General features: G+C 52.5%; 2 protein-coding genes across 5 annotated transcripts; one reads left to right on the plus strand and one right to left on the minus strand.

Moving 5' to 3' along the window:
• Window positions 1–531: 531 nt before the first annotated feature.
• On the plus strand, window positions 532–5,112 carry CD74 (CD74 molecule). Its single transcript, XM_055813183.1, has 9 exons — window positions 532–680; window positions 2,063–2,238; window positions 2,349–2,428; window positions 2,535–2,588; window positions 2,817–2,915; window positions 3,170–3,260; window positions 3,657–3,845; window positions 4,180–4,269; window positions 4,472–5,112. Exons 1-8 carry the CDS (start codon window positions 610–612, stop codon window positions 4,263–4,265), a joined length of 846 nt encoding a protein of 281 aa, XP_055669158.1. The 5' UTR covers window positions 532–609; the 3' UTR covers window positions 4,266–4,269; window positions 4,472–5,112.
• On the minus strand, window positions 4,543–27,494 carry TCOF1 (treacle ribosome biogenesis factor 1). 4 transcript variants are annotated; one of them, XM_055813179.1, is made up of 18 exons: window positions 27,343–27,494; window positions 26,805–26,860; window positions 23,940–24,082; window positions 23,110–23,216; window positions 22,482–22,833; window positions 21,570–21,664; window positions 20,935–21,129; window positions 20,047–20,298; window positions 15,784–15,958; window positions 15,476–15,612; window positions 13,488–13,646; window positions 12,744–12,918; window positions 12,419–12,501; window positions 11,462–11,690; window positions 9,223–9,774; window positions 7,474–7,571; window positions 6,878–6,914; window positions 4,543–6,431 (listed from the first exon to the last, which is right to left on the minus strand). In XM_055813179.1, exons 1-17 carry the CDS (start codon window positions 27,451–27,453, stop codon window positions 6,882–6,884), a joined length of 2,952 nt encoding a protein of 983 aa, XP_055669154.1. In that variant the 5' UTR covers window positions 27,454–27,494; the 3' UTR covers window positions 4,543–6,431; window positions 6,878–6,881. The 4 variants fall into 4 exon arrangements, with proteins under 4 accessions (XP_055669154.1, XP_055669152.1, XP_055669151.1 ...); XM_055813177.1 differs by having other exon boundaries at window positions 12,419–12,498; window positions 12,744–12,993; XM_055813176.1 differs by having other exon boundaries at window positions 12,744–12,993.

Below are 27,494 nucleotides of genomic sequence, written 5' to 3' on the forward strand. Positions count from 1 at the left end.
GTTACTTCCGCAGCCCAAGAGGTGCTGGCAGATCACCCCCACTCAGGGGGGTCCAAAATGACCCTCAAGGAGGGGTTTGGACCAAAGTGCAGCTTTTCCTTGGTGGCGGAGGTGAGTGAGGAGAGGTACACCCTGACAGCATGCGCCCACAGAGGGTCCTGCTCAGCCTTTGGTGTGGGGAGCCCTCCCTGTGACATCCCACCTCTGCATCCCACCCCCTTCCTCACGTGCTGCCTCCCACCTCCACATCCCCCTTTTCACATCCTGTACCCCATATCCCCCCAGGCCTACCAAAGCCCCCAGGCCCATGGCACTGGGTGTCACCAGGCTGGGCATTGTGACCAGCCTGTGGCGGTGGGGTGGGAAGCGATGCCCCACGAGTTGGCCATGGTGCTCGCAGCCACATCCAGCATCATTTCTGGACCAGAGACCTGGTAAGCAGATGTCTGCCTGGCAACAGGTGACGGAGGTGTCGGCAGCCAATGGGGCTTTTTTCTGCTGCTCCCCCCCCGCCCCGGGGGTGGCAGGGTAGGGTGGGGGCCTGGGGGGGTATTTCCAGCGACAGCACTCGGGGCACACATTGCTCATCAGGGTGCCGACAGCAGAGCCATGGCCGAGGAGCAGCGGGACCTCATCTCCGACCACGGCAGCAGCGTGTTCCGTGCCAGGGACACTCAGAGGTGATGGGGGGCATGGGGGTGTGGGGTCAAGGGGGGATGAGGAGGCCAAAGCGGGGATGTGGGGCAGAGGGGGAACAGCACGGCTGTTGCGTGGCCATGGGGTAGAAAGGGATACAGTTGGGCCAAGGAGGTACAGAGTGACTATGGGGCAGAAGGTGGGGGTCATGTTATGGCTATGGGGCACTGTGGAGCTAAGGGGGGCATGATGTGGCTGTAGGGTGGAAGGGGCTGGAGCGTGGCTGTGGGGCAGGCAGGGGCATGGGATGGCTCTGGGGTGGGTGGGTGCATGGGGTGGCTCTGGGGTTGAGGGGGGGGGCACTATCTCTGGGGCAGATGGAGGTGTGGCATGGCATGGGTGGATAGGTTTGCAGTGTGGCTGTGGGGCAGATGAGGGCACAGCAACAGGTTCAGGTCATGGCTATGGGGTGGATGGGGCAACAGCATGGCTATGGGGCAGGCAGGCTCAAGGTGGGGCCATGGGGCAGGCAGGCTGATGATGTGGCTATGGGGCAGGCAGGGACACAACGTTGTCCCAGACGCCAGCCAGCTTTGTAAGGCCACCCCCCATGTCCCAACCAGCCCTCATCTCCCAACTCCCTTGGGGGAGTCCCCAAATATTTCCAGCCAATCAGAAGGCCAGGAGCTCTGGCATCATCAGTCGCCAGGCAGACATCTGGACAGCAGGTCCAGCTCTTGACATAAATGCAGCAGCACCGGCAGCAGGGCAGCACCCATGGGTGCAGGCACCTCATCGGGCAGCAGAGGCAGCTGGCGGCTCCCTGGGGCACCGCTGCACCCCTCCAGTGCCCCGCTCGCCCCGGTGGGGCAGGATCTGGCCTGGGGAGGCTGTGGCAGCATGGCAGGTGGCTGCATGGCGCTGGGCTTTGCCCTGCCTCGGCATCCCAGTGTGATGGCAGCACTGCGCCAGCCACCTGCCCGGCCTGCCTCTGCACTCACGGTGCCCCACACCCTTGCTTTTTGCACAAAACTTTAAAAATTAAGTGTAGTTGGGCATCCCATGGGATATGTCCTCTGCCCTCCAGGACCACCAAGGCTTCAGGTGGCTTCATCATCCTGCAAAACACCCAGAGTGAGGCTGTGCCCCAAAATCCCCTGGCAGCCCCCCTGCCCGCAGCCCCCGTGCGCCCACATGCTCCTCGGGTACCCCTCCCCCGCCTCCCCCGCTCTTGCCCCTGCAGGGGGTTTCGGTTCCCCAATGCGGAGTGACCTTCACGCTGAGATTTCACTTCTGCATGCCCGCGACAGGGGAATTTGCCTTTCTCTGGTGCAGCCCCCGCCCAGGGGTTTCGTGGGCACAGTGATCCAGGGTACGTGGTCATCTCCTGCAGCGGCTGAGTTCCCTCTCCGTGTGCTGCACGCAGGTCTGCGTTGGGCAGCAAAGCCGCCCTCTCCACGCTCTCCATCCTGGTGGCACTGCTGATCGCCGGCCAGGCTGTCACCGTCTACTTCGTCTACCAGCAGAACGGGCAGATCAGCAAGCTGACCAAGACCTCCCAGACCCTGCAGCTGGAGGCACTGCAGAGGAAGCTGCCTGCCAGTCAGTAGCACCACGGGCACCGGCACGGGAGGGTTTGGCTGGGGAGGGGGGATGGGTCCTACCCAGATGCCCCCACCCCAGTGCTCCTCACACCACTCCTTCCTCGGCAGGCGCCAAGCCAGCCAAGGGTGCGAAGATAGCCATAATGAGCATGCCGCTGAGGGTCCCGTCTCTCAATCCCACTGCTGACGTGGTAAGAGATGCCCACCGCTGCTCGGCACTAGCTGCTGCCTGCTGCCCTTGGGGCTCGCTGCCAGCCCTTGCGCTCATGCTGCCCCTTTCCCTTCTCTCTTGAGGCCATGGCTCCTGCCAGCAACAAAACTGAGGATCAAGTGAAGCACCTGCTGCTGGTAAGGTCCCCTGCTCCCCCAACAATCCCTGCCCCCTGTGCTGCGGGAGGCCGTGGGACCCTCTGCTTCCAGCTTGTTGTCTCTCGGCTGGGTCTGGGGTCTCTTGAGTGCTCCGAGCTGTAGGAGCTCGTGGCCTCCTGCAAAGTCCATCTGGCCGATACAAGCAGAGCTTCACCCTCCCCTCAACTCATTTTTCTTGGCCTTGTCTCACTGTGGTGGTCTCTGCAGCAAGCAGACCCCAGGAAGAAGTTCCCGGAGCTGAAGTACAGCATGATGGCGGACAACCTGAAGACTCTGAAGACCACCATGACTGATGCGGACTGGAAGGTCAGTGCTTGCTGCTGTCCTACTCTTCCCCTTCCAGGAACACCCCACTTCAGGGAAGCAGTGGGGCATCGCCACCTGGAAAAACAAAGTCCTGCTTGAACCAGGCTTGGGTTGCTCCTGCCTCAAGGAAGGTGGTGGTGCTCACAACCTTCTTTGGCCCAAGCCGGAGCTTGCAGCATGGCTCCCACGTGGTGCACGTGCGCGCACACACACACACACCTGCTGGTTAAACATTCTGGTTCCTCCTGTTGCAGTCCTTTGAATCCTGGATGCACAAGTGGCTGCTGTTTGAAATGGCCAAGAACACCAAGCCCAAGGGGCGTAAGACAACCGCAGCAAAGAAAGGTATCGCGGTGGGGGCTGCCGACCTGGGGAGGGTTGGGACTGGATGTTTGGGAGCAATCACCCCCCCCAAGGAGGTGCCAGCATGGGGCTTCCCAAAGCCAAACCCTCCGTCCCCCGATCATGGACCTCCTTCTTCATTCCATGTGGAATGGTTGGTGGCCTTCAGGACATCACAGAGCCACTGCCTGCAGGGCATTTGGCATGAGCAAATGTCTGAAAAGCTGGAGCACCACTGTCCCTGTCCCGTCCCTGGCTAGCTCAAAAGCTTTAGAAAGGCCACTGGGGTGGGGCTTGTTTGCCTTTTAACTGCTTCTGGATGAGAAGACCCCTCAGAGGCTGCCGGGCAGAAGGGCCTGGGGGGCTCACAGTGTCTCCCCTTTGTTTTTACTGCCCTAGTGCAAACTAAGTGCCAGGCGGAGGCCAGTTCTGGGGGTGTCCAACCGGGTCACTTCCAGCCGCAGTGCGATGAGAACGGCGACTACCTGCCCAAGCAGTGCAATGCCTCCACAGGCTACTGCTGGTGCTCCTACAAAAATGGCACCAGGATCGAGGGCACCGCTACTCGGGAAAAGCTGGACTGCCCTGGTAGGTCACCAGGGAGAATGAGCAGCACGCATGGGCGCTGCCCCCCATTTTGCCTGTGCTTAGGGAAGAGAGCTGCCAGGAGGGTGCCCAAGCTGTAGAGCATCCCTCAGCCCTCTTTGATGCCGGCACGTTAAGGCTGGAGGGGACCCTAAAAACCCCAGCCCTCCTCGGGCAGCTGCAGCTAGAGCAGAGGCATGCAGTCAAACTTTTCTATGGCCACCCCCCGCCGCAGCTCACTGGGTGGGTGCAGGCTCTGCCCCACTGCCCTGGAAGGGGGGGTCGTGATGGGGTAGCCCCAGGGGTTCAGCACCCATGTCCTGCCCTCCCTCTGCAGATGATGCTGCAGTCACTACCCCTGCTACCACTGTGGAACCGGAGATGACCTTCTCCGGCGCGGAGGCAGTCAAGCTGGCTGTGTAGGAAGGTGAGTCCAAGCAGAGTTATGGGACTGGGAAGGGGAAACCTTAGGGCTGGGGCAGAGGAGGTGGGGGGGCTGGGGGAGGCCAAGGCAGCACCAAAGCACCGCAGGGGAGGTGGAGGCTGTGATGGAGGCACAGCAGAACAGTCTGGGCTTTGGGAAGTCCTGGACCCATCTTAATGACTCCCTCCTCTTTCCCCTAAAACAGCCTAATAGAAGAGGATGCCAGCTGTTGCCTGTCCTGTCTTCAGCATCCCAGCTCAAATTTCTTTTTCTCTATTTCATTTCTGCTCTTACATTGCTTTTCCAAGGCAATTAGATTAGCAGCGGGCACCCCTGCACACCCCTGTCCCTAGAGGTATCGACTGTGCCCCCCTGCTGTAAGGCACCAGATGGGGCTTAGCTGCCACCAGGAGCAGTGCTGGAGACAAAGTGTTCCCCCAGAGAGTAGGTAAAGCAGGCTGGAAAATTATTTCAATGATGTCAGACCCATAAATCCTGTTCCCTTTTGCGCATCAGCATCCCGCAGCACCCAGACAGTGGCACGCACACTAATGCTTTCTTACACTGAATAAACATTAAAAGCAGCAAAACAACCTCCACCAGCTTCTTAACTGACCCCTGTAGGCCGAAGCCCTGTTATTACTAGAGTAGATGGTTGTTGTGCTGAGTTTTGTAGGCAACATGTTCACCTTCTGCCTTCAGGCTGGAGGACAGCTGAAGCAGTGGGTAAGTGTGCAGAGAAGCTGACCCTGGAGTCAAAGGGACTTCTAGTTTTTCTGGATATATCTGATAGTTTCTTTAGAAATGTCTCACAAGCTAATTTCAAATAAACTTTTGAATAAGAAAGCCTTGTAAACAACTCTATTTGCAAGCGCTGCCCTGCCACTAGCATGCAGCTGTCCTTGGTGTAAATGAAATGAATTTTAAGAAAAAAGGGAATAAAAAAATCGGCAAAGACACTAGGACATCTGTGCCCTGACCCAGGATCATACATATTCCTCATCTACCACTTGTTCAATCTCCCAGCACAGCACGGGAGGCTGAAGTCACCTTTAAGTGTATCGCAGCACTGGGGAGCTGCGCCCTGTACGGGGAGCAGTGTCCCTCCTGCACCCCAGTTGCGCAGGTGCAAGGGGGCAGCCAGAGCCCTCTGCCCTCAACAGCAGAGCCTGCAGCAAGGCTGTACAGCATGGGAGGGAGGAGCACAAGGGGATCCAGTCCCTTTTTTCCTCGCCTCCTAAACCTTTAGAAGGAAGCAAGGAAACCAGGTACAAGCCCAGTACAAGGTGCAGGGTAGCAGCTGCCAGCAAGGCAGCAGGGTGGATCTGCAACAGGGTGATGTCCAAACCTATTCTTGGCTCCTGCCCCTACACAGCACTTTAGTAATTAAAAAAAACCATACAAACCAATCCTAGAAGAACAACAGCATCTGCTTGTCTCTGGGGAGGAAGCAGAAAGCAACTGATTTTTCCCCAGGGCCTGAAGTGGTCTCTATGAACTGGGTAGACACTGAGCCCTGCCCTGGGCTCAGCCCCAGCATCTACCCTGCCTCAGTCAACTCCCTTCCCTTGAAAGCAGCTGAAGAAAGATCTCACCGTTCTTTTTTTATTTTGTATTCCATAAAAAAAACCCACAAAAAATTATGCCACCTTGGCTGAGAACAGCTGCTGGACACAGCGGTTCAGTGCAATCCAGGGACACAATAGTCACTGCTGTGAGTGTTAGAATAAAAAGTAAACCCAAGAGCTCTCTTCCATAGTAGCAAAAAGACTGACACCACAAATCACAGAAGGTGAAAGAAGAAAAAAAAAAAAAAAAAAAAGGTAAAAGTTTCTCTTAAAAATATAGCTCTGTGATGAGAAAGATAGAGATGGCTGGGTATCAACTAGGAGGAAAGCAGTTTATGCAAGCTGGCTCCTCTCTGGTCAAACTGCCTCCTTCAGTTCTTGTGCAACAAGTGAGCCATCGGGAGGGACAACAAACACATCTCTGGGCCCGGGCAGGAGGCAGCAGAAAGTTACACTGCTCTGCTCTAAAAGTCATAGTTAAAAGAACTTATAAATTATTATTTAAAAAAAAAAAGTTGGAATTCTCCTGATGAGCTTCCTTTTCCTTTCTTCTGTTTGATCTTCGCCCATAAATCCTTAATCACAGGAATGCGGTACCTTTGGGGAGAGGAGTTAAAAGAGTTAGGGATGGGGAGGAGGATAAACAGCCTTACAGCTGAGCAGAGCAAGGGCAGAGTCATCTGGTCCATTTCCAGGTGTCTACATCACCGTCTAATCCACATTACTTTTCCAAGCTCCCTGTGGTCAGCAGGGACAGACACTGCTTATCTCTGCTGATGACAGAGGACAGCAACGTCCAAGGCTGGACATCCACTTCTCAGCAGCTAAAGAGTTGAGGTCAAACACATCCAAAGAAGTCAGCACACTGCTGCATGACTTTCCTTACAGCACTCCACATCCTGGCCCTCTAATCTAAGGCCAGGCCGACTCAGTGAGCATTTAGAGGACACACTGCTGTCCCAAGAGTGGCTCAGGAGTACCGAATTTGGCCAAGGTTACCGCCGTTCAGAGGTACCAACTGATAGTCCCCACAGGCCATGTACCTTCTCACAATCCTTCAGGCTTGGGTGTTTTCTTCTTCTAAAAAGAAAAGGGTGAAAAATAAATCAGTATCATCTGTACCACAAACATGAAGGACCCAGCAAAGTCACAGGCCACGGATGCGTCTTGGCTACCACCCCTACAGGGACACATTCATTACAAGGAACATCTGACAGTCTCCCTTCTGCCCCGCTTCCTAGCTCTTGGGATGGGATGCAGTAGCCTGCCAAGCCCTCAAGAGTTCCAGTTTCTGCTGAGAACAACTAGACGAACAGACAGCTGAAGAGCAGCACTTATTCCTTGGGCAGGTTCTCTGCCACCAAAAGGGCCCCTGGGTTTGACTCTTCCAGAGAAAGGGATCTCTTCTGGGGGAGCAATACAGGAACAAGCCCTTCTTCGAGACACCCCAATCCCAAGCAACCAAAGGTCATGGTGTGTCAAGACTAGCCACAATTAACTGCAGCCACCTCCGTACTACCAGAAAGGCCAGGACATGGCTCTGTTCCTCTCCAGCCTGGCATGCTGCAGGGATGAGCGTAACAACCGCAGCTCAGAACAACTCTCCCCATGGTACCCCTTTCCAGGGTCTTGCACATACCTTCTTCTTCTTGGGAACCTCAACAGAGCCATCTGCTATAGGCTCCCCTTCTGAAGACACCTTTTTGCTCTTCTTCTTTTCTTTTCCAGTCTTTTTTTCTGGGAGAGGGAAAGAAAAGTCAGCTAAGAGAGGGACTGGTATTGCTAACCTCTGAGATGGAGCACAGAGTGGTAGGAGCATCTCCAGTAAGTTTTTTTATCATCACATCTGAACCTGAGCAAGCTTTCTAGAACAGTAACTGGATGAGGGCAGAGCCTCACTACAAGGCAGCTGCTCCCAGGACTTTTTCTCCAGTACCTCTGAGACAGCGTGGTTTGATCCCACCATTCATGCACATATGTGGGCAGAACTACACAGGATCCCCTTCTTTCCACCTCCTGCTGCCCACCCATTTCAAGGAACCGCTTTGCAGCTGGAATAGCTGTGCACATGCCAGAAATCAGAGCAAGGGGAGCTACTAACACAGAATGGACACAAGGTTCAGGTCAGCACAACTGCTCCAAGAAGCTCCAGCTCACCCCCATGCAACAGCCCACAGAGGGGCTGACGGACAAGCCTGCCTCCCACAACGAAGGGCTGCACCTCTGCGGAACAGAAACCCCAGCAGACCTGGCCCACCCATTCCATCTCCTTTAATAAAAAAAAAAAAAAAAAAAGTCTACAAGATCCAACACAGAACCAGCTCTGATTTGCAAATGCAGTCTACGCTGCAAATTAAAAACTGCCTTTGCATTAGGGCAGCAAACAGACCCTTACAGAGAGGCACGCAGACAAGAGGGGCAGGAAACACCCTTAACTGGGAGCAAGGAGCAGGAGGCTGGTACCATCCTCCTCTTTTCTCCAGGGGTTTAAAAGCAGCAGTAACAGCCCTGAGTCATATCTCCTGAAGGAGCTGCTCACCATGCTGCAGCACAGACACTGATCAGGCGGGGTCAGGAAGGGGCACTGTCGCTCCCCAGGTAACAGTGGTGGCTGACACTTCAGGTGACAACACAGATTTCAAGGCTGGTCTCTTTAAAAGAGGCTGGCAGCAGGGGCAGCGTTCAGGAAGCTCTGACTAACACGAAGCCCCACACATGTGAAGGCTGGGCTTCCTCTGCCATGCCCATAGCATGTCAGAGACCTCTGCCAGCCACATTGCACCTTAGCTCTCTGCTAGCACGTGTTGTGTTGGCCACAGAGGAGCCAGGGCAGCCAGCTGGGCTAGCAGAGCTGTTCTGCACTGCAGACAGAGCGGGGGTACCATGCAGAGCGCAGTGGGCAGAACAGAGGCCTCGTAGCTTACAACCACCAAGACCTCTCTCAAGCCCAGCGCAGGGGGGCAAAGAAGCCTTAGGAGGTTCAGTGCAGCCTCACCTCAACCCTTTGCCAGCCCTCAGCTAGACAGCTGCTTCCAGCCAGGACAGAAGAAAGTTCTGGAGGGACAGGTCATGCCAAAGATGATGAATGGGGGCACCAGCTTGCTCTGCAAGCAGCAAGAATCAGTGTAAGTATTAACACAGTTCCCACTGTGCCAGATGAAGGACAAAGGGGTAGGAGAGCCCAGCTTGCATCCTGGAGACTGCAGAAAAACACTGAAGTGGGGTGTTACAAATCTGGCATTGGCTTTAGGTGGGCCAAGGAGGCGGCAGCCAAGCATGAAGCTAACAGGAAAGCAGGTGCTACTTTCAAGGCCCTGCACCAGAGTCTGAATGTGCCATCAGCTGCAAGAACCTACTGCAAATGTAGCCCCAAGTGAGGGATACTTACTTTTAGCCGATTTTTTCTTTTCCTTGCTGCCTGGCAGCTTCTCCAGGTCACCAGCTTTCTTCTTTTTCTTTTTGGGTACTTCTTCATTAGCCTGCGCTTTCCACTTCTTCTTGGGCTGCCCAACAGCCTCATCCTCTTCTGACAGTTTCCGTTTCTGAGATGTTTTCTGCTTCTTGTTCTCTTTGTCTTTGCTCTTAGATGCTTTCACAGCCTTATCTTCTGTGGAGGAAGGTTTCTTCTTTTCCTTCTTTTCTTTTTTCTCCTTTTTCTTCTTCTTCACTTCCAACCCTTCCGGTGTTTGCACTGCAGGAACTCTGGCAGTAGTGACCTCTGTTTTGCTTCCTGAGCTTGGCTCCTCTGACTGTGAGATGGACAACAGTGCATGTGATGCTGGGGTCACTTGTACCCCTTTTGCCCCAACATCATTCTCTTTCACAGCCAGGGCTTTGACTGGGGAAGGTTTGAGGCTGTCATGACCTGGCTCCGTTTTTCCGGCCACCTTCTCTTTGTTGGAGGCTCCTGTGGCTTCCTGCCCTGGAGCAGGGTTGTTTTCTGTAAAAACAGGGATGAGAGAGAGAAGACAGCTCAGGCAGCATTCATTACACAGACTACGGAGTTACTGGAGGATGGAAATATGTCTTTAGAGAGGAGCATCCAGTTCTCCCAAAAGCAAAGCCCGCTGGCTATCCCTACTACAGCAGAACCAGAGAAAGATGCCTCAGCCTGAGATCAAGTATCTGATGACAACAGCCACAACAGCTTTGGCTGTTTGACTAGAGGAAACTGTCGCACAAGATGGGTGAGCACAGATAGAACAGTCCTTCCCCCGAACACCACCCCCAGGAGGTCAAGGACTTCCCAAGGTGGAGGGGGTATCCACAGCACCACCACTGTTAACAGTCACCAATGTATCCTGGTTTTGGCTTGGACAGAGTTAATTTTCTTCTCAGTAGCTGGTACAATGCTGTGTTCTGGGTTTAGTATGAGAATAATGTTGATAACACACTGATGTTTTTAGCTGTTGCCAAGCAATGCTTATACTAAGTCAAGGGCTTTTCAGTTGTTTAGGCCCTGCCAGCAAGAAGGCTGGAGGGCACAAGGAACTGGGAGAGGACACAGCCAGGACAGCTGATCTGAACGAGTCAAAGGAATATTCCATACCACAGAACATCATGCTGAGTGTATAAACTAGAGGGGGTTGGCTGGGCCGGCAATCACTGCTTGGGGACTGGCTCAGCATCGCTCAGCGGGTGGCAAGCCCTGTACTGTTTATCACCCACTGGGGTTTTTTTCCTTTTGGATTTTATTCCTCCTTCCCTCTCTCCTTTTCATTATAATTATTATTATTATTATTTTTGCATTTCATTTGATTTCAATTATTAAATTGTTGCTACCTCAACCCACAAGTTTTACCTTTTTGCCAATTTTCCTCCCCATCCCACCAGTGGGAGAGTGAGTGAGCAGCTACATCACGCTTAGTGGCTGGCTGGGGTTAAGGCACAACACAATGAATGGCTTACCCGCTCAGCACCTGGGCCTTCTTGAGCCTACGTATAGTTCAGACCTCCTCAACAGCCCTCTGCACAACTTAAATGATGCACCCAAGAGACCCATTTGAGCCTCTAGAGCAGGCCAGAGCTCGCAGCCAGACCAGAGCTCATCTGAAGGTGCCAGGATCACACCAGAGCAGAAGCAGCTTCCAGCTCCGAGTTTTACGATTTGCCAACAAACTAGGACAACAGGGAAATAGCAGGACATGTAATTTCTCCATAGGTCTTCCCACTTGCTTCCCCTCTCTGCCCTCCAGACGTGCTACAGAGCCCAGAAAGACTCAAGGGGAGGCCTGAATACCAGCACCGTATAGATGTTCTTCAGCAGTTCAACCTTCTGTAAAAGCCATCACTACCACAGCACACCAATGCAGTGTGCATCAGTTTCAGGGAGAGCCTTACCTGCTCCCATTAATTGCATTAATTATTGCAGTTAAAGCAGAACCTGGAAAAGGCCAAGATACAGAGCACAGAGCCTTGCAAGCCAGCCAGCACAGGAGGGGTGCTCCAGGAGAGGGCTGTGTCATGGCTGAGGGAAGCCAGCAGAAGGCAGCAGCACTCCATGCCGCTGGGGCTCTGCGGTGGAGACACACTGGGGAAGCGGGCCCTGTCCCAGTGTCACCCTCTCATGCCAGCAGAGATTTGCTCCTGGGCAAAGCAGACTTCCAACCTTGTCAAAGGAGACCCACCTGCTTTGTGGTTTGCAGCCACCTGGTCGATGTCTGTGTCAGAGTCGCTGCTGTCGCTGCTGGAGCTGTTGGCTGGGGCTGCTTGCGCGGAGGCCTGGGTGAGGGAGTTTGCAGCAGTCATGGCTGCTTTCCCTTGCCTGGCTTTGCCTACAGACTCGGGAGGAACCGTCTTTGGTGCCTGGGGTGCTGCTGGAGGTTTGGAGAGGCCCATATAGCCTGTCAGGAGGGACTGAAACAGCACAGAGATACTGAGGATCCACAGCAGAGCAGCCTCCCACAGCCAGACGCACAGATCTGTCTCTGCTATTGCCCCCATCCTCCAAGTGAAGGGCCCACCTTTGGCCACCCATGGAGTGACCCTGTACAGCTCAGCCAGCCCTGCAGAGAGGCCACAGCTGCCAGGACCAGCACAGGGAGACACTAGGTGAGCTGACAGCCACAAGAACTGATGGCCAGAGGTTCTCCTCTTTGTTCTCGCCCAGTAAAGCAGGCTTGGGTTAGGCTCCTGGCCATTAGCATGCACCCAAGCACAGCTAATGCACTGCAGATGTGCTGCACGCCCTGCACGTTACTTACAAAGGGAATTTAATGGCTTGGACACAGATTATGTTACAAATAAAACTGGGGAAAAAATCCTGCTGCTGTTGGCACTGTGCACCAGTTCTCCTGGTTTAACCCTTGCAAGGCACCACCTCCTTGCATCCCTTTTCCTGAGGAAGGCACCATGAGCCCTGGACACAAGGCTCAGTTGCCTGGGGAGGCATTCCAGGTTCAAAAGCCTCTCTCTGCCCCCACTAAAAGGCCCTGCTCACAGCACTGCACTGGGGGCCCCCCACTTCTGTGCTGGCAAACCCACTCAGCACTCTGTTTGCTACGCCTGAGAATTCAGTCCTCTCTGTCCTACTTAGGAGCTAATTGCAAGACCTGAGAGGATCCCAGACTGCTCAGGCACTATACCTGCGACATTGCCTTCTCCTCACTGGACTCCAAGGAGGAGCTGTGGGCTGGCTGGGTCCCTCCTGGTTTCTGCAGTGAGCCTGCTGGAGGAGAAGAATTCATCCCATTAAACTCACCACTGCTGCCTGGGACTGAGCTCACTCACCCAGCCACCACCAAAAGGCCTTCTGCCTTCAAAGAAAGGGGAGTGCTCTGCCAAGTGGGAAAGGAGGAATCCCTCTCCAAACACCATGTTAAAGTGACACACCTCCCATGGCGTAACAAAATGCTGTCCCCACCCTGGCTTGGCCAGCAGCACTGAGAACATCTTTTTGTGAGAACTGACCAGGTTTGGGGGGCTGCTTGGGCATCTCCTCGTCGCTGCTGTCTGAGGAACTGCTACTGCCCGAGGTCTCCTCTGCCTGGGTGGGCAGGGCAGCCTGGCTCAGCTGGGCATCCTGTGCTGGCTGCAGGCCTGGCTTCCTTGACTTTGCAGTGTGACTTCCCAGAAGTGAAGCAGCCTGCGGGGTGGCAGTATTAGCTGGAGAAGCTTCTCCCACAGGAACAGTTTGCTTTAGGCAAGGAAGAGTGGGGACCTAGGGTGAGGAAGACAAAGTGCATCTGAAAGGAACTGCTCATGCCCATGAACTATACAAAGCAGCTCAGAGCAGAAGAGCTTGGACCACCTCAGCCTTTCTTCAGCCGTACTGCTTCAGTCTGTGTCAAGGTTAGCCCAAGAACTTCTCAAACAGGGCACAGAAATCCCATCTCCCCCTGGCCCACAGATGAAGCAGGCATCTGTGGCCAAGCAGAGAACTCCTAACTGTACAGAGCACTGCCATCATAAAAGAAGGAAGAAACCAGCCTGCTAGCTGGGAGGCAGGAACAAGACAGGCACAAGAGCTACCCTCTGCTCAACTGCCTCTCCTTATGGTGCAGTAACAGTGGTTAAAATAGAGCAGCCCCCGTCCCCCCTCTTCCACGACCATGCTTCCTCAGCTGGGGACACTGCACCAGTCTCAAATTCCAGAAGACCCACTGGCCCACTCTCCCCAGGGAAGCTCCCCACTTTAGTCTCCTCCATCATTACCTCTTCTGCCAGCGCATCACTTTTCAAGTTCTCAGACACTCTGCTAACTGGAGGGACAGCAGGCGCTTTTATCCCCTTCCCCAAAGGCAGTGTGGCATTAGCCTTGGCAGTCACTGTGCTCAAAACCTTGGCTGCTTTGACGTTCTGCTGGGACAGACTCTAAAACAAATGAGAAATAAAATTAGGATAGAGCACAACTCGGAAGGAAGAGAGACAGAAGCATACACCAATTCACCACTAACTCCTGAGCCCTTCCATCATTTTCAGCACAGCACAAAGGATGAGATTATTTTTTTTTCCCCCTTACAGGCCAGCTCTGTCTCCTCTGAGCCTAAAGCATTAGCTCAGCGCCCCAAAGGCATACATCCTGAGGGCAGGCAGGCAAAATGTGATGTGCTTGCAGGCTGAGAGATTCCTGTCCACTGCAGCACCAGCAAGACTACAGTTGCAAACCCTACTTTGCAAAGCAGGCACTTGGACTGCAGGGTGTCTCCTACACTATAAAAATCACACGTTGAGAGTTAATTGGCGCACAGATAAAGCAAAGACACCAACCACAGGGCAAATCTGCCTTCAGGTCCACAAGTAAGCCACAGATTAGAGAGCAAATTAACAAGAAGCAATTTTATTGCCTCACATTTGGAACCTCCCATCAAACTAAATGTAAAGAGGGGTTAAAAATAGAAGAGCCAGGGTCATGGAAATTCAGACAATGACATCAGGTCCAAGACACAAATGCCAGCAGAGGAGGGAGCAAGACCAATGTAGTGCTCAGCCTCCTGGTTTGTGTTACAAACGAGGCTACGTGAGCAGCCCTCCCTCTCCAGATCTCTGACAAGCTGGGCCTTTGTGGGCTGACATTTCTCTCACACATCTGGCCTTCAGAAAGGAAGGCAACGTTCCACCATGCAGAGTCGCTGATCTGACGTGAGAGCTCAGCCGTCTTGCACAAAGCTCGTTACAGCAACTGCATTATTTTATACAATCTTAGTACTATAAACGTGCTTTAATCAAGGGCTGCTCAGGCTGCCTGCCTGCCACGTGGGGGGAGACAGCCTTTCCGCTGGCCACAGCATCAGGCCAACATGGGGAAGAGTTTCCTTGAGTGCACGTAATTCCCTTCTCCCAGCAAGGGTGCTGGCCAGACAGGGGATGCGTATGTGCAGGACAAGAAGTACACTTGGCCACTAAGCCCTGGGTTCAGCACAGAGCCAAGCCATCACCATGTAGGAACGGTAGCCACATTCCTCAATCAACGTTTCTCCATGTGGTTTCTCTCTCGGGCTCAGCAGCAACACCCGAGCCAGCTTCACAGAGAGGCAACTCAGGCCCTAGGGAGCTCAGCCACAGCCCTATGGGACTTGGCACGGAGACACAAAGAGCAGTGAGCAGACTCAAGGTGAGAGAGCTGGGATTGACTCCATGACACTCAGCAGCGCCTTCGGCACAGATACGGGGCCACCTCCCTTCTCCAAGGCAGGGGTCTGGCCCCACTAGCTTAAAAGAAGCAAGACTACTGTGCTACCCTTCAGGGCAGATCCATCCAGCCTCCCAAGGACTGTGGAAGGGGAGTCCAGAGAGCTCCAGCTGCACCCAGGGGTTTGGGAGAAACCAGGGGGTGGGTTGCCTTGGAGGCACCCAGCTCATGAAAAGACTCTGCCTGCAAGAATTTTGCAGTCTAACTCCCTCGAGTAGGCCAGAGGGGACAGAGTCCCAGAGGAGGTCTGGGCTCATACATCTATTCATGTTCCTGCCAGAACATTCACATGCTCCACTGCTCTCACACACTGCAAGCTTGCTGTGGCAGAGATGTGTACCCAGAGCCAGGGTCAGCGAGACCCAGGGACACCGCTGCCAAGAAAACCTGGTCCAGCTAATGGGAGGGCTCCTCTCTGCACTGCTCATCACCCACCCAACTACCACCTCACAAGTCCTGAGACCTCCTAAGCATGCAGGACTAAAAGCATCCACGGTCAGTGGCTCCTTACCTGAGAAGGGGGGACTATTTCCTCCTCTGAATCTGACTCCTGGCTGGAATCATCGCTGCTGTCCACTGGTGGAGGGGCTGGGGCTGGAGCTGGTGCCTTCTTCACATTTGTTGACTGGGGTACAGCATTGGTTTCCACTGCAGGAAAAGCATCAGAGATTGTCATAAGAGACTGAGAAAGAGCTGCTCTCCGTGACTGTCCACAGAGCAGGAGCTATGACAACAGGCTGGGCATTTCTATGTACAAGGGAGAGAAGTAAACCCGCAAGGATGCAGGTGAGGGGCCCTGGCCCCTATCAGAAGACTTACCAGCTTGTGGAGGCTCTGTCTGGGCTGCAGGGGACTCCTCTTCACTGTCAGACGAGTCACTGCTCCCACTTTCTGAGGCTTGGGTTTTCAAGATGCTTCCCACTGCTTTTTCAGGCGGCCTAGCTTTGGCAGCCTGGCTCGGGTTGGGAAGAGGCCCAGGCTGTTCTGTTAACCTCTTAACAAAGAAACACAAGCCCAGAAATGTGGTATTAATACAGGTGTTGTTTAGGAGTTTAAGTGCAGTTTCAGCTCAAGCTGGGTTTTGTTTTAACCTAACACAGCTGTTACTAACACTCACTCCAACCTTGGCGTGTCAAGATTGGAAGGGGCTTCAGTTACTGCCTGGATTGAGCTGCTGAAGACACATACCACTGCATTTAGCAATATGCTTCTGACAGGAAGCCCGAGTGTGTTTTACAAGAGCCTGCAGAGATAACAATGCTCATAAGCTCATAACAGCAATTCCTTATTGAGCCCAAGACACTGGCTGGACAGGAAGAAGCACTGCAACCCCAAGACACCCATTTCAAGTAAGCCTCTTATTTAAGCATGACCTCCCTGCAGCCTTGGGGAATCAGCAGGAGCTGGGAAACCTCGTGCCAAAACACTTGTAAGATTCAGAGACAATACCAGATCCTAGAGCTGCTGGAGAGCTCAACACAGGGGCTGAAACAAGCGTTTGGGAACACAGAAGGCAGACAAAGACAAGATTGGGACCCACCTTGGAAACTGATCTGTCAACAAGTCTCAGAATTTAGAAATCTCCAGACAACAAAAAACCCTGCAACTCATTTGGACTGTGCCTTTCTACAGCATGTGCCAACACTGTGATGTCCCAGGACAGGCCACAAGCCACTGGCACAAGCAACTGGTGTATCAGCACTAGGAAGCCACAGTTCTCACAGCACCAGATACACAACTGCCAGGTGAGACTATCTCTTCCCTGCCCCTCCCCCTGCTTGGGCCAAGGGATGCAGATAACCCCTCCAACACACTGCTGAAGGCTTGTGGTGGCGGAAGGAGAGCTTGCCGAGAGATCTGGTAACTTTGCCACCCGCAGATATTCTCCAGGCTCGCAGTGCTCTGCACCTACTCAGTTTACTCTACTCATCGCTCATCTCCAGGCTGCTCTGCCAAAGAGTACATCACGCTCGCCAGGGCAGGCAGACCGCATCCAACCTGCATGTGACAGCAGCCTGCCCCAGGGCTCCATCTCCAGGTCTCCCACAAGAAGGTGAGAGAGATTCCTGCCTGGCTATGCAGCCCGTCATACCCCTCTCCCAACCCCGCCACGCTGCTAACACAGTGATACCCTCCCACCCCACGGCAGTGGACCAGGAAGACTTCAGCAGTGCCACCTCTCCTGGGGGCTGCTCCTGGCCGGGAACCGAAAGCACCAGCCTAGCAGCCTCCCAGGGAAACGGATCTTACCATGCTTCCTGGCACTGCCCCACCAAGGGCTGCCACTGGGCCAGTGTTTATCATCTCCAAGCCAAACACTAAACAGACAACAGCATCTGCATGTTTATTCCATTACAGAACAGCTCTTCAAAGAAGCCAAGCACATTTTGACTCTGCTTAGAGAAACAGAAACCTCCACAAGCACTTGGAGAGGGGGGATTGCAAGCCTCACTTGTCTGTTTTGTTTTGATACCAGTGAGTCACTACCTCCCCAGGAGAGAGGCCAGATTTGCAACGCTGAAGAGAGAACTACTTGAAGCAGACACAAGAATTCACACACTTTACTCGAACGTGCTAGCTCTGCTCCCAAGCACTGCTGTGCAAGCAAAGAGTCTACTGAGATCAGGCCCCACTCGCTCATTTTTAAGACCTTCATAGCAATGGGACTGGCTTCTCTCCCTACTCAGATGCACAGCATGAGGACTGCTTTGTTTCCTAACTTAGCAAGAGATTGGGAAAGAGCTGCCACACAGAGGCATCTTGACACAGAAAGAACTTAACTACATTCACAGAGAAACCACCACAAGCTTTACAGAGCCTTGGGACTCCTCAGATCTTCCTGGGAAAAGGCCAAGATCCCTCCACCCACCTCACCTTGGTCACTGCCAGATGCCTGACAGCCGCCATGTCCTATGGTGTGGCCCCAGGTGGGATCCAGCCAGCAGCAAGGCTGAGTTACACTTGGGGAGCAGGGTAACACAGGCAGAGAGCTTCTGACAACTTAAAGAGTCATAGGTACCAAAGTAACTCAGAAGGGAGGGAAATAATTCAAGAGGAAATTATCTTTCCTGCTCCCTCTCCAGCCCCCAAACCCAGAGCTGCCTGCACCTCGGTACAAGTGTAATGACTCAGCTCCCACACAACCCACTGCCACTCTGCTGAGACCATTTGCATCATGCAGCACTGCATGACAAGGGGGGGAAACAACGCTGAGCCACGTGCGCTGAGCGTGTTTTAACAATCACACTCCGTAGCTGCCTGTGCACTGCAGAAGCACTGCCAGCGTATCAAGACTGGGACCAGTATCTCAGCTGTGTCACAACACAGCAAAGGTACAAATGAAACCTGCAAGGGAGTGGGGACAAGGTTCAGGGAGGGAAAGGGATCCTCCATCTCTTGGAAGATTTGGCTTCTCACCACCAGGGCCTGTGGTCAGAGATAAAAACTTGCAGGCACAACTTTTACCAGTCCAGCCTGCACAGGTTTTCCTGGGATGCACAAGGAAGACACACGTTCCCAACACACGCAGGTGCATCTCATACCCAGTCCTGGTAAGCAGAAGCCAAAGCCTGTCCATAAAGGGCTTCAGTGCCATCTTTGGCCCAAAACATCCAGGAAAGAGGAAACAGCAGAATTAGCAGTTCCAAAAGAAAAGTAGCTCATAGCATCTTCAAGGTCAATCCAGACTGTCCCCCATCACCATCCTTCATCCCCAAAATATGCAAACACCTTGTCAACTTCTTTGACTAAATATTCCTGAGTCTTCAGGGGTAAACATACCAATTAAGCAGTTCAATTTAGGCATGATGTTCATTTTAATTGTGCTAATCCACCCCCACAGGGAAAGATGAAGCAGCTTCCAACGCTCTGTTCTGTTTGGATCTTGCACAGAAGCCAGAGGAAGTTGCAGGATACAGTAACTCAGTGGTTAGCATATGCCCAAGTAGCAGATGGTGAGGATGAGCTAAGAAGAGTTTGACTGGGAGGACAGGACTGTGGACAACAGCTGAGCCTAATGGTTTATCTTCAGGCTTCACTCGTGGTCTCTGCCTGTAGGCTACTAACACAGGAAGAAACAGCCTGTTTGGCAAAAATAGAGCTCCCTCGATGACAAGCTCTTTCTTGCTTACTGTGGCTGTTGAGGGGTAATCACCAGTTTGCAAGAGGAAAGATGCTGAAGTGGTTAAATAGCCACCAGCAAGACAGCTACCTCTTGCTGCCAGCTTCTAATCAACGCTGGCCAGCGGGAAACAAACCTACCCCGGCACATCCTTCACCTATAACCCTGCTGCAATGAATGAGTCTCGATAGTTCTACAGTGGGACTCTGTGGCACAGCTATCAGAATAGCTGCTCCTGCCGCCCAGAGCTGAATCTTCACATATAGTCACGCAGGAAGAGAGCAGCACAGAGCCAACTGTTGGAGATGCGTCCCCCTCCACCCACCTTAGCAGACCAAGGCTATAAAGACAAAAACGCAGAGCCTCTCTGGCTCTTGCCTGTCAATAGTGAAAGGACGTGTTGACAAAGAGCCTCCTTGGCAAGGACACGTGAGGCTCTGCCCCCGGCTTCCCTTCTTCCCTTGCAGATAATAGCTGCCATCTCCAAAACACTGCTTTCAGGGCACTTTCTGAAAGGCCCTGCAGCTTAATGCAAATGGTGTCACACAATATGTTTAAGGATGCTCACAGGAAGGGATTTGTTTCCCTACAAGTTCAGCCACCTAAGCCTGAGTTCACGGTCCTTCTGTCAAGAGAGGTCTAAACAAACCCTCACAGAAGAGCCAAGACCAAGCTACCTGTGAACTGCACACCAGGCCCACTCCAGAGGGGCAAGGCAGGCATGGGGTGAAACAGTTGGTATCCGAGAGGTTACCCACCATCCTCCTCTGGTACAGCTAGGTGAGAAGAGCTGGGCTGTATTTGTCTCCAAGTAGAAAGAAAGATCTTCCTCTCTAAGGGACTGAGATGCAACATACTACATGCTGCTGCTGTTCAAGGAGATCAGTAGTAGCATTTAAGGGCTAAACAATTGTCTTGCATATCCCATTTCCTGGCACTGAGCTGAATGTGCCATCACTTACCTTCTGGCTTACGGGCACAGGGAGATCCTCCTCTTCACTGCTCAAGGAGTCAGAGCTCTCCTCTGACTTCATACCTTCAGCAGGCTTCACGGGAGCAGTAGTCTTTCCCGGTGTGGTTTTGGCCTGCTTTGGCACTGTTGGTTTTGGTGCTGGAAGTGTTTTTGCTGGAGCTACTTTGCCAGAGGGTGATGCTGCTGGTGTAGGTTTCACTCGGGGTGGGACGGCCTGGGGGGTTTTTGGAGGTGGCTTTGTCTGGACAAGACAAGAACAGCATAAAACAAGGCAAATCCCTCAGCAGTGTAATTCATTTGCTCAGACTATAATCAAGGGAAGAGATTTCAGAGCCCCCTGGGAAAGGCAAATGCTGGAGGAAGATTAGCAGCTAGCAGGACACAAGGCATCCTTTCATCTAGCTGCGTGGGGATAGTCTCCCAAGATGAGAAAGCAGGACCAGACGTTCTTCATCAGCCTGCTGATACTACCAGTCCCCTCCAGTGAAGTACACTGCAGCATTTTGTACTCTCCACAGCAGGGAAGCTAAGCTGCACTACAGTTCCAACAAATTAGACACTATTTATGGCAATTTATAGCTGAGAGGTAAATTCAACCATGCCAATTTACCTCTTCAGGTGGGAAAAGAATTGCTGGTTTTTTTGTTTTTTTTTTTATTTAAAAGTACTGACGGAAATGTTTAAGAAAGGCACAGTGGCTTGATTAAAGCTCAGAACAAAGAAAGTGAGGTGAGGTGATTTAAACAGCCCATGCCTCTTTCCTCCCACCCCCAAGATGACTTCGCTATATATTACATTTATTTACAAAATTTTCTTTTCACTGCAATTCCTAGCCCTGGAAAAGCATGCAAAGAGAGACAGTCTCAGATAGACGCACCTGGGTTATTGATGGAAGTTCCTCATCTTCGCTGTCTGAGGAGTCACTGCTCTCTGATGTATCATCAGGCTTTGCAGGCCCAGGAACCGTTGTGGATGCGGGTTTGGCTTGGTTTGGTGCCTGCACCACTTGCCTCGGTGCATTCTTCCTGAGGGACACTGGAGCAGCAGGTGCACTTTTCACAGCTGGCTTTACCTGGGAACAGGGGGAACAAAACAGAACAGGAGAACCAGAAAACAACTTTAGAAGAAACCAATTAAGAGCTGTAACTGCGTGGAATCTTTTTTAACAATGCTACCTTGCTAACTTTGACCAGGACAGGCTTGTTCAGATCCACGGGCTGTGGAGTACCTGCAAGAAGCCACTTTCTCCATAAACTGCCTGACTACATCTGTGGAATTGTACACCAATCACCTCCTACAGCTCAAAGGATCTCCCTCAACTTCAGGCACTAGAAGGAGCAGGAGTGGAATAGCTGGCAGGGGTTAGCGGGACTCTCAGCCACACAGCACATTTCTCTGGCCTTGGGTTTGAGGACCTTACACACTCAAGAAATGGGGTTTTGTCAGAATACTTTCCTTCAGGGGAAGAGAAGTGATTTTGTAGAGACAAGGAACTTGGGTTGGAAAGGTTACCTGGACTGCTGGAGTTGCAGGTTCCTCCTCAGAGGATGTCTCATCACTTGATTCCTCACTGCTGCTCTCAGCAGCCCCAGCTGCCTGCTTCAGCTCTGAAACACAAACGAGGAGATGCCACAGCTGCTGCCTGCTCTGAGCTCCCAGAGTGTGATGCTAATGCAGCTTTTGAAGTGAGGAAAACAAAACAAGCAGCAAAAAGGGCTAAGGGGATTTGCAGAAAAGAGGGCCTAGCCCTCCTGGAAGCGTCAATAGCCTGCTGGGAACAGCTTCTCCAGACAAATGTTGGCCCACAAGCACCACTCCCCCGAGTGCAGGCAGAGATGGGAAATCCTTCCTGGCCACCTTCTGACCCTATTGGGAGCTGCCCAGCCACACATAGCTCCCTGCAGGGGCATCCAGCCTGGCTGGACCTCCTCTGGAAAAGATCCAAGAGAAGGACCATTTTCAGAGCTTCTATGATCTATCCCTCACATCACCCCCCAACACACACACTTCAAAGCAGTAAAAGATTTCCCTAAAGACTTCAAAAGCCAGAACCAATTGCTTTGCAATTGGGAATAAAGAGAAGATGCTGCAGTGACTTTTCAAACAGCTGAAAGCATCTGCAGTATTAACACTGCATCTCCTCCAGAAAGGCTATGCTGTTATCTCCAACCCTGTAGTGCTAGGTGCTGCCAGACATCTTAGCACAGAATCTGCTGCCTGAAATGGGAGCAAGCATGCTGGATTCATCCCACAGAGCTCCGGAGCTGGCTGCTTTGCAGTGTTCTCACAGCCTCCCCAAGGAACAAGCGTCACCAAGCTTTCCAGCAAGGGAGCTGAAAGGAACATGCTGAAGGCATGGCTCAGACCTGATTCGCAGCAAAGCTGGAGCACACATGCATTTACCACACCCCGAAGGCTCCTTACCCACTTTGGGGGCTGGGGCCTTTGCAGTCGGCATCTCTTTTTCTTCCTCGCTCTCTGACGAGGAGCTGCTGCTGCTGCTGCTGCTTTCTGGTGCTTTGGTCATTACCGGTGCTTTGCTTTGACCTACTTTGGCCACGGCTGTTGCAGTTTGTCTGGGCTTCCCAGGACTGGGCAGTTTCTGCCCAGCCTTGGCTGGAGCTGCAGACACAGCTGGCACATTGGGCTGCTGCTTATTTGAGACCACAGTTCTGTTTGCAGCAGGCAGCACTGCTGTTTTGCCTGCTGGGGCAGCCGGTTTGTTAGGAGAACGCAAGGAGTTAGCAGCTTTGCCAGTCACCACAGCTGGTGTCACCTACAGGAAACAAAATAAATTAGAAGCTTACAGACAGATGAGGGACTAAACTGGACGCAACATACCTTAAACAGCAATCCAGCAGCTGGGCAAGCCATAGAGCTCTTTAGGGAAGCACTTGGGGGACAGATATCTAAGAGAAGGCTTATGCCAGCATAGGAGGGTTATTTAAATATTAATGCCACCCCAGGCCACAATTCTACACATGCCAGTCTGGGACAGTCCTGGCCTCAAGAGTACTATCAATCTTCAAACGCAAGGAAAGAACTGCCTTACCGTAACTGCACCTTTTCCAGCTGGTGTCTCATCTTCTGACGAGGAATCATCACCTTCAGTGCTTTCTACGTTCACTACTGAGTTTGTGGCCAGAGAGAGGCTGGCTGCTGCACAAAAGAGAGCCAAAGAGAAATCATGTGAGCGCACCTCACATCAAGATGGCCTCTGGTTTGCAGAAAGGCTTCAACAGGCAGGGTAAGGTCCCTTCTCCACAGCCACCCCAACACCACCACTGCTGCCCTTGTGACAGGCAAGTGCTTTGCTCCTCTACCCCACTCTTCTCCCCACCACCAAGGCAAAGAAACTGGCAAGATCTGCACGTTTCCAAGGGCCGGTCTACAGCAGAGAGACTGACCCAAAATTTATAAGACACATAGGTTTTTGTTAGACTACGCAAGCCAATGCCTGCTACATCAGCTGCACTAGGGATTTATCCCCACCTCAGACAGAAGGCACTGGCTTTCCAGACGAACTAACAAGTCCTTCCTTCATCCATGAAACAGGCCTGCCTTTTCTGGCCCAGCACCCACCTGGGACCAACTAGAAGGTGCTCCACAGTGAGCAGCGTTAGGTTCCCAAGGCTTCATCCAAGCAACACCCATCCCTCCCCAATGAATTGTAACCGTTTTTTTTTTAGCTTCAGCAGGTATTTATGTTCCTCAGAAACTCCACATGAGAAGGGGGTGCTAAATTAGTTGTCTTACTTTTCTGAGAGCACAAGGGAATAGCCATCACTTTACAAGCATTTTCTTTAGCCAAGCAAGTCAGGCTGCTCTTACAAAAGCCTCCAGTCCTACTCTGTCCACACCAGAGAAATGAAAGGCCCTTACCATTCGCAGCTTTTGCCTTCTCCTTCTCATCATCTTCTTTTTCTGAGCTCTCAGAGCTGCTCACAGGATCAGGAACTCTGATCTTTTCTGGGATGGCTGCCTCCTCATCACTCACCTTTCTTCTCCTGGAATTCGATGGAGTTCTGAGGTAACAGAATTTGTGTCAAAATGGGGGAAAAAGTATCTTGGACAAATTGGAATACAATTATTAATCCACTCTCAAGTCAGGCTCTAGCCTAAGGACATGCAGTGTCATTGCCCTACAGCTCCTAAGGGGGTGGGAGAAATGCTTCTCTAACCTGCAAGGGACATCTCCACTCCTCCTCATGACTCCCAAGGGCAGTATATCCCTGCAATACTCGAGAAGATACTGAACACAGACTTTTTTTTCCCCTGTGTCCTAGGCAGACTCTTTCTCACTTTAGCAGAAAACTAAAAGTGCGTATGGTCAGGCTGGTGTTCACTATGGAGCAAAGGCATCCTACAGAACAAATTCCATCTCCAGGAGGCAGCTATAGCCAGACAGTCAACAACTGCAGTCCCAGGGTTAAGGCAGTGATCCCCAAACAGATCCTGGTATTCCACAAGGCCAAAAGTAAATCTAAAGGCTGCAAAAGCCATTTGAACTTGGGCTCACAGGCCAAATGGACAGAAAAGTCAGATTGCAAAGAGATTTAAGAAAGGAATTGGCTGGACCTATAGATGATGTGTTGAAACAAGGGAAGAGGCCACACATGAGCATTAAACACTTAAGCTGTTCAATTGGGTTAAAACATTAAGCTGGAGAAAGAGGTCTCCAGGCTCCAAATCCTATCTGTGCCAGAAGAGATGATGTGGCTAAAGTTATCTTTAATGTACCTGTGTTTTCACTTGAAATACTTTTGCTTTATTCCGAGGATAACATTGGCTGGGCACACATCTGTGTGATTCATACATGCAATACTTATGAGCCCCGAGACACACAATTACTGGCAATAAAACCCCTCACTTTTGTGCCAGTTAAGCTTATTTTATGTGTTCATCTGATTTAAAAATAAGATTAGTTTAACAATTTGTCCAGCAAAGATTGTGCTTACTATTAGTGTTTGAGTAACACAGCTGTAACAGCAAGTTTTTTGCAAGCAGGCTAAGCTGAAAGCACATTTGCTATTACAGAGTTCTGTTAACTACCCTGATAACCCTTTTAATAAAATAATATGGCAAACCACACAGGCAACTATGATGCTGCAACACTTTTCTGATTCAGTAGTAGTTGACAGCACAACACAGATCACTGTAAGAATTTGTTGAGTGACATGGGGCTCAGGGGTACTATGTAGGGGAAAACAGCACTGCCTGCAGGCACTGGGGCTCTGGCCGCTTCTGGGGCTGAGCAGGTCCAACTTCTCCCTGCCCCCAGGCAACCTTCCATCCCCTTCCGGCATCCTCCAAGAGTAAATGCAGCCCTGGAGGGAGGCCACTCTTCATTAACTGCAGATCTCAACTGTTGGGTTCACTTTGGAAGTTTCCGAAGGAAGGAGGGCACGTAGGACAGCCTCACTCAGATGGGCAAGAGCCGCTGCGCAGTGAGGAAAGACACGTTCAGGCCAAAAGCCTATGAAGCAGTAAGACCGAAAGAGTCACAGCTCAACCACATGAGAGCACTCCAGCCAGGCAGGGCACCTTCTGGATAAAGCTACGGGTCAATACATCCCTCATGTTGACTCCAAACCAGGCATAACTTGAGAGGAACAGGAATAAATGGCATACTTCTGGGGTGGGGCGACAACAGAAGGGTGATGCCACAGAAAGGAATTAAACCTGATTCAAGGACACTGTTGCCCCCCCAGGCTTTAAAAGCAATAGTGTCTGGAAGGGTTTGCTGTAGCACCCAGGATAACTAGTGCAGAGAAAGGTCATCATCAATACCCAGGAGAGCAATAAATTGTTAGAGGGAGGAACTGCAAGCCTATTTCTATACCTCTACACCCTCACCTAGATCCAGTCTTTGTCCTGCTCAAGTAAGAAAATGATGGAGACACAAGAGCAAGAATCAGGGTAGCACCAAGGCATGAGGCACTCTAGCAGAAGACACCTTTGAAACAAACACTCACTTCCTGAGGCTGCTGGCACGGCCACACTGAGGAGCATCTTCACTCTAGCACTCCTCACACAGGCACAGAAGCCCAGCTCCATTGATTTCCCGATAACCCAGCTCTGTAGCTGTCACCAGGCCTCTCTGCAGCGAGTGCTGCACTCCAGCATCAAACCAAAGCGAGCTGTGCACACTGTGGTGGGTGCAAACGTCATTGCACCCCACAGATGGGAAAGCTCCATGCTGCAGACCTTCACGTGGGAAGGCATTGGGGCCGAACATGTAAGGGCTTGAAAGGACAGGCTGAAACCAAGAGACTTCCTCTGAGTCAGAAGATACAGATCTCTGCCAAAGATTAATTCCCTGTAAGAGCCTTGGTATTTCAGCATCTGCTCAAATTCTCTCTTCTTGGGTCAATACTCCTGAAAAACACGTGGCTTTAAAAAGAAAGTGAAACAGAACTGGGGAAAAGACTTTTTCCAGTGAAGCATGACCCTGAGCCCCACAATACTCCAGTAGTAAACCCAACCGGCAAGAACAGCATCGGCTGCGCAAAACTAGAGTAACAGCTTATCTCCAAGCTCTGGAAATTTTAAACCAAAGTAATCTTTAACATCTGAAACGAATCGGTCTGAAACCAGAGGCTAAGAGGAAAGTCTGCTGAGCACAGTTATCATCGGAAATACGCTGACAACAGGAAATTCTAGCAAATAAAGATCACACGTGCCATGCAGCCTGGATGTTAACACAGTCTGGAATCTATTTGATAGTCATTTCCCCCATCGACTTACTTTTCCCAGTGGGTAAAGATGTCCTCGAGAGAGGTCGCAAGGGAAGGGAGCAATTTCTGTGAAAGCAGAGGGAACACGAGTCAGACCTCGGCCCCGTTTCAAGATTTGACCACCAAACAAGTGGAGACGGCACAGTCCCTGCCAGAAATGCCCAGGAAAGCGGGAACGTGCCCCTCCCGCACACAGGCTCCCAGCGAAGCCCCCGCTACACCCAGGGCCGCGTCCTCCCCTCGGCGGCCCCGGCGCGGCTCCCGCCGCAGCAGCACGTGTTCGGAGGCAGCTGCTCCCCGGCTACGGGACGCCTTTGCCCGGCGGCCGACCTCAGCCCTTCTCCCGCGGCACCGGGGGAAACCCCTCCGGGCCGGGCCAGGCCAGCCCGTGGGGTGCAGCGCGGAGCCACGGGCCCACGGCGGGCTCGGCACCCAGTGACGGAGCACAGGCGGCCTGGGCCCTCCGGCCCCGCCGAGGCCCGAGCTCCGAGTACGGCCTCCCGAGACCCCGCCGCCCGCCCCCCCGCCCGGGCCTTGCTGCCCGTTACCTGCCCGGTCTGCGCCTGCAGCTCGCGGGCCGCCCGAGCGTAGCCGCCGCGCAGCAGGTGCTGGTGGATGAGGGCGAGCAGCTCCCGCCCCCCGCGGCCGTCCACCGCCATGGCGGGCCCGCTCGGCGCAGCCTGGGGGCGCCGCTTGCTGC

This window comes from Falco peregrinus, chromosome 8 (genome assembly GCF_023634155.1).
Source record: "Falco peregrinus isolate bFalPer1 chromosome 8, bFalPer1.pri, whole genome shotgun sequence".
Taxonomy (NCBI): Eukaryota; Metazoa; Chordata; class Aves; order Falconiformes; family Falconidae; genus Falco; species Falco peregrinus.